General features: G+C 47.9%; 1 protein-coding gene across 1 annotated transcript; it reads right to left on the bottom strand.

Moving 5' to 3' along the window:
• Window positions 1-212: 212 nt before the first annotated feature.
• Window positions 213-4,178, bottom strand: LOC133638632 (uncharacterized). The gene is made up of 2 exons (XM_062031423.1): window positions 414-4,178; window positions 213-353 (listed from the first exon to the last, which is right to left on the bottom strand). Exon 1 carries the CDS (start codon window positions 4,176-4,178, stop codon window positions 417-419), a length of 3,762 nt encoding a protein of 1,253 aa, XP_061887407.1. The 3' UTR covers window positions 213-353; window positions 414-416.
• Window positions 4,179-6,072: the final 1,894 nt, after the last annotated feature.

Below are 6,072 nucleotides of genomic sequence, written 5' to 3'. Positions count from 1 at the left end.
GTCGTCGGGAAGGAAGGACTGAGGCACAAGAACAGTAGAACAAGCCTAAACACCAATCCGTCAGGAAATACTTCTGGGCGTAACATCCTGCTTTTCGACTATCAAAATCAGAGTAATTCAGGTAACGAAACGGGGATAAACATCAAACTTTTCACTTAATATAACGACACAGATAGTTATGCTGAAAACAAGCAAAAGAAATTGGATAACTTCGAGTATAAAGGCTGGTCTCAAATAAGGATATACAATATAGAAGTTAAAAAGAGTAATATAGGTAGAAAATCTCTCTCTCAGCGTCGTCTTCTGGGCTGTAGGATTATGTGTGTGTAATTAAAGCCTCGCTCTTCTATGACCTAGAGGGGGAGAGGTTACTAGCACGATCACCCCTTATGTGTGTTACTTCGTTAACACACCCACTAAAAATGAGTCGTTTTCTGCTCCCGTTCTTCTTCAGCTGCCTCAGGCTCAAAAGGCGCTGCTAGGGGGTCGAGTGGGGCAGATGATGTGGCTATGTCAGCAATGACATCCGCTGGTGATCTATCAGGTTCTTCAGCAGGAGTGCAGAGGGAGAGGTGGTACCAGGTGTCCCCTTTACCAGCTAGTCGAAGGGCGTGAGACGTCCGTTCCACGACCTTGAAGGGACCAGTCCACCTGGGCTCCGTCCACTTGCGTTTGATGACTTTGAGCTTGACCCACTCTACGGGAGGGAGGGTCCCTGGAGGAGTGGATTGTTGTCCACGAATCTGTGCAGAGAAATTATTACACAAATTCTGAATTTGTTCAAAGTACCATTTTGGTTTTACGCTGATTCTTCCTTCCAGGGAGGCAGCTGGTCCTGGGAAGGGCTGACCTGAATGCAGTTCATAGGGGGAAAAACCAGTTTTGTTCATGGACATTCGGATGGTCATTAAAGCCAATGGTAACGCGTCAACCCACTTCAATTTGGTCTGTGCACAGATTTTTGCCAATTTTGTCTTGATGTTTTGGTTCATTCTCTCGACCTTACCTTGGGACTGAGGATGGTACACCGAACCAAACCTGTGTTCTAGTCCGAGAGCCTTTTCGACCAAGGCTAGGTGAGTATTTTTGAAATGGGTGCCGTTGTCTGACCTAATCTTTTTGGGGAAACCATGTCGGGGAATTAGGTCATTAACAAGCCATTTAATTACTGATTTTGCATCCTCTTTTGAGGTTGGAGTTGCTTCCGGCCATCCACTGTAATTGTCAACGCAAGTTAGCAAGTACCTTTTCCCTTGTACCGGATTGATCATGTCAGTGTAATCGATCGTCCATTCTTCACCATTTTGTGCCGGAATGGGGAAAGTCCCCATTTCTGGTTTCAGTGTTGGTCTGGGGTTAAAGTCCTGGCAGATATCGCAGTATCTGACGTGGTTGTCCACAATGTTCTCCAAATAGGGGTGCCACCATAGTGACAAGTTCGCTTTTGTTTGCTTTGCCCCCACATGTCCGGGACCGTGGGCCCATCGGAGCATTTTTTGTCTAATTCCTGGGGGCCAGGCCAGGTGACCATTTGGCCCTCGCCAAAGACCTGTCGGGTCTTGTCTAGCGCCTCTTCTCAGCCACAAAGTTTTCTCTTGTGGTGAGGCCTGCTCCTGATGTTTTCTGATTTCATTATCAGACAGGGCAGGTAGGAGTTCTGTCTGGCAGGCAGTGGCAGTCATGATAATTCCAGTCTTGTCATAGCCAGCAGTTTGCTTAGCTACGGAGTCAGCAAAGTTGTTACCATCAGTTACTGTCCCTTTTTCCTTACTGTGTCCCTTGCACTTGACAATAGCTATCCTTTTAGGTAGGAGCAGCGCTGTTTCCAGTGCTTCCATTTCTGTCTTGTATTTAATCGGATGTCCTTCAGCAGTCAGGAAGCCATTTCTCTTCCATTTAGGAAGGTCAATGACAGCTGACATGAAGGCATAAGCCGAGTCTGTAAAGATAGTCACTTCGTAGTCTTTTCCTTGCTTTAGGGCTTCTGTCAAAGCCACAAGTTCAGCTCTTTGTGCCGACAGCTGTTCGTCAAGTGTCTGGGTGGCCAAGGTCTCCCATTCTCCTGAGCTGGACTGCTGTACCACTGACCAAGCTGCCTGCAATCCCTTTAGAGGATGTCTGAAACAACAGCCGTCCGTGAACAGCCAGTGGGAGCCTGGGATGGGTGTGGTCAACAGGTCTGGTCTTATCTTTTCAGTCAAAGCAACTCTCTCCTCACAGTGATGTAGTTCTCCACTATTTATGTTATCAGCCATGTTGATTCCTTCGTGTGTAAAAGTTATGTGAGGTTGTTGCAAAATTTTCATGAGTCTGCGTTGTTTGAGTGGCGTCATGGTAAACAAATGTGATGATACATATGCAATGACAGTGTGGTTTGTCAGTACTGTAAGTGGGTGTCCCATGACAATGTGTGCCGTTTTGTCAATCAGTTTTGCCAAAGTGGAAGCATGTTGCGAGCATGTGTGATGTCGAAGTTCAGATAGGTCAAGCAGAATGCTGGTGTAGGTTAAAACGCAACGCGTTCCCCCTATACCTCCCCCTTCAGGTTTCTGAAAAAGGACAGCGTTAGCAGTACCTTCACTCTCAGAAACATCTAAGTAGAAGGGTAGTTTGTAGTCTGGTACTGCAAGGGCAGAAGCAGAAGACAAATGTTGCTTGAGGTCAATGAAAGCTTGTTCGGCCTCAACCGTCCACTGGAGGGCAGCATTTGAGTTGCGGACTCCAGCAGTGCGGAGGAGGGCACGAAGAGGAGCTGTTTTCAAGGAAAAACAAGGAATGTAGGAGCGGCTGAAACCAGCCAATCCAAGGAAGGACTGTAATTGTTTGACAGAAGAAGGTTTAGGATGACATAGGATAGACTGGCGATGGTCAGGGGACAGGGAGACCCCCGTTGAGGAGATCTCCCGCCCCATGAAATGAACAAGGGAACGGGCAACCTGCAATTTCTTACGAGAGACCTTGTATCCTGTTGAGGCCAGACGCTGAAGAACAGCTAGGGTGGCCGCCAGGCATGAGGTAGGAGAAGAAGCAGCGATGAGTATGTCATCTACATACTGGACAACAAATGTGTCGTCAAAAAGCTCCACTGAGGCCAGATCGTCTCGTAATTGCTGGTTGAAAAGGCCAGGCGACAGTTTCCAACCTTGTGGGAGGCGGGAATACTGCAGCTTTTGACCTTGAAAGGTGAAAGCAAAGACATGTTTGATGCATTCAGCGATAGGGATGCAAAAGAAAGCATTCGCTAGGTCAATGACAGAGAAATAACAGTGTGCAGTGGTCAGATGGGTGAGTGCTGTGTAAGGGTTAGGAACAGGTATGGGAGGGGTCACTGTGACGTCATTAACGGCCCTAAGATCGTGTACCATCCGGTACACAGAGGTGCCAGTTTTTGGAACAGGCAAAATAGGTGTGTTCCATTTAGAGTTGGAGGGTTCCAATACTCCAGATTGTTTAAGGCCTGAGATGGTATCTGTAATGCCATCTATGGCTTGTTGTTTTTGTGGGTATTGTCTGACATGTACCACACTACTGGTGTCAATTTTGACAGAGACAGGGGACGCATTGACAGCAAGACCAACATCTGTGGGACCTTGAGACCAAACGGTCAGTGGGAGGGTGTTTAACATGTCAGCAGCTTCAGGATGGTCTGTTCGTTCTTGCCCATGCTCTCGAGCGACCTGAAGATGTTGTAGAACCCCGAGGTCAGCAGTCTGAGAGCAGGAGATACGAAACATATCAACTGAGTCAGAATGTTGTAAGTGTGGTATTTGGGTGTCTACCCAATCAGTGGCAGATACTCCCTGTTTTGTCATTGGACCCAAGTCCTTGGCTTGGTAGGCGGGACAAAGAGCAAGAGAACAATGTGGGACTGCCGTAGCGTCCATTTTATACCATTTTTTCTGTTGAGGAGTGAAATCGACATGGGCGGACACACCCTGAGCTCCAGCATAGATGTGAGTGTAGGCCAAAGGCCACTCTTTCCCTGCTATGGTGTCAAAACCTTCTTGGTAACTTTCATCAGATTGGCGATCATAATATAAGGTGACATGTGGCGGATCAGGTGGTGGTACATACGGACGCAGCTCGGTCAGCCAGGGCTTCCACTGATAGAAGAGCAGGAGCAGCCCTTGTCCTTCACTTGTTTCCGGGAGGAGGCGTGTCCAGTAGATGTCCGCCATTTGTGGTACCTCAGGTTGAGGCATGAGCACAAACATGGAGGAGCCTTTATAGTGGTGTCGCAGCTTGGTGATAGTGCCGTCAGGTAACACCAGGAAGGTTCCTTCTGTGCGATATTGGATGTCAGGGTACAGTTTGTAAAGCAGATCATTACCGAGCAGGCAAGGTGTGTGATGATCAACCACGAAGGGATGCTTTAGCGAGTGTCCAGCAATCTGAACCGGAAGTGGTTTGGTGACAGGTAACATCCTTGTGACCCCAGCAAAGCCTTCAACCTTTAAAAAGGAAGCACACAGTTTCTTTGGAACTACTGCATTCAAAAGTGAATGTGTAGCGCCAGTGTCAATCATGAACTGATAACATTGTCCATTGACAACTATGTCCAGCAGGGGGCCTGTCTGTATTTCCTGCTGTGGCTCCTGCTGTGGGCAGCTTCAGAAGACCCCCCCTTGGTCCACGTCGTCACCCAGGAAGTAGGCGGAGGCGCCAGGCGCTAAGGCGGACCTGGGGGCGTGGTATTGTTGCTGTTGTTGTGGCTGCTGTTGGGAGGAGCTCTGCTGTGGGTGCCCTCTGCCACGACCTCGTGTTCGTCTGCCGGCACGACGGAACCATTCCTGTTCGGAAATACTCGGACAGTCTCGGCTCCAGTGACCAGGCTGGTCACAGTTGAAACAGTTTCTTCCCCGGATTGACTTTGAAACGCCGCGTCCACCACCTGAGCCTGAGGGTCTGGTTTCAAGTTTATTGAGGATTCTTTCCTCCATCTTTTGTAGTTCAAAAGCAAGTTCACCCGTTGCCGAATACACTTTAGCAGATTTGTGACCTTTAGGGTCTTTAGACATTTTTGCTACATCAATTTGTAAATTAAGGAGTTGTTTCCTTACTGCTCTGTCCTCAGCCTTATCATTTTCACCTTGCTTAGTCCAATTCTGCATGTGGTGGATAAGGTGCCTCTCCCAGGTAGCACCGTCAGCTCCTGGTATATCAGGATTAGCATCCATCCTTTTTTTCACCACAGTTGGCATTGCGTCAAGTACGGCTCGTCTAAAAAACTGTCGGTGTTCCCCTTCTTTACTGGGGTGCACACCTGTAGCACGTGACCATTGCTCTTTAGCTTGACTTATGAATACATAAGGTGACTCACCATCTTTCCACTGATAAGTGGGTGTGGCATTTTGACACGGAAGAGGAAAGAGACTGCGCATAGCAGTAGCTATGTCGTGAATGTATGGTGTTATTGGCAGGGTCTGAGGTTCAGCCATTAATCCTGCTTGTTGTTCCATGTTTTGGCCATCTTGCGTGGAAACACAACGATACAAAATGCCCCTAAAGTCTCCTACTGAGAGTGTGTATCCTGCTGTTAGTTTGTCTAACGTATTAAGCCAAAGACTCCCACCTTCAGACACAGGTGGGAGTTTGTCAACGATGGCCTGTATGTCTGCAACAGCAAAAGGCTTATATTGGAATCTGCCGCTATTATCAGGAAAAAGTGGATATGCGTGTCCCTCCAGCTTTTTTTTTAAGCGTGTGTTGTATGCATGTGGTTCATGTGGGTGTTGGTCAATGTAGCCTTCCATTGAGCCATTAACAGTTACAGGAGACCACAAAGTCTGGCTCTGTTGTGTGTTGTATGCATGTGGTTCATGTGGGTGTTGGTCAATGTAGCCTTCCATTGAGCCATTAACAGTTACAGGAGACCACAAAGTCTGGCTCTGTTGTGTGTTGTTCGAGAATGTCTGATGTGCACGTGAGAGACTGTCATCTACTGGGGGAGGGCATTTGTTTATGGCAACAAAATGGTCTGGCGTGTAAAGTGAGGAGTTCTGCATTGACTCATGCATTATCTGCTGTCTAGTAAGATTAGGCATATTCGGGAGGTTTTCCGCTGGGTGGCTG

The sequence above is a fragment of the Entelurus aequoreus genome, linkage group LG21, assembly GCF_033978785.1.
Source record: "Entelurus aequoreus isolate RoL-2023_Sb linkage group LG21, RoL_Eaeq_v1.1, whole genome shotgun sequence".
Taxonomy (NCBI): Eukaryota; Metazoa; Chordata; class Actinopteri; order Syngnathiformes; family Syngnathidae; genus Entelurus; species Entelurus aequoreus.
Note: the sequence above shows the minus strand (reverse complement) of the source record. Positions and strands in the feature narration are given on the sequence as shown.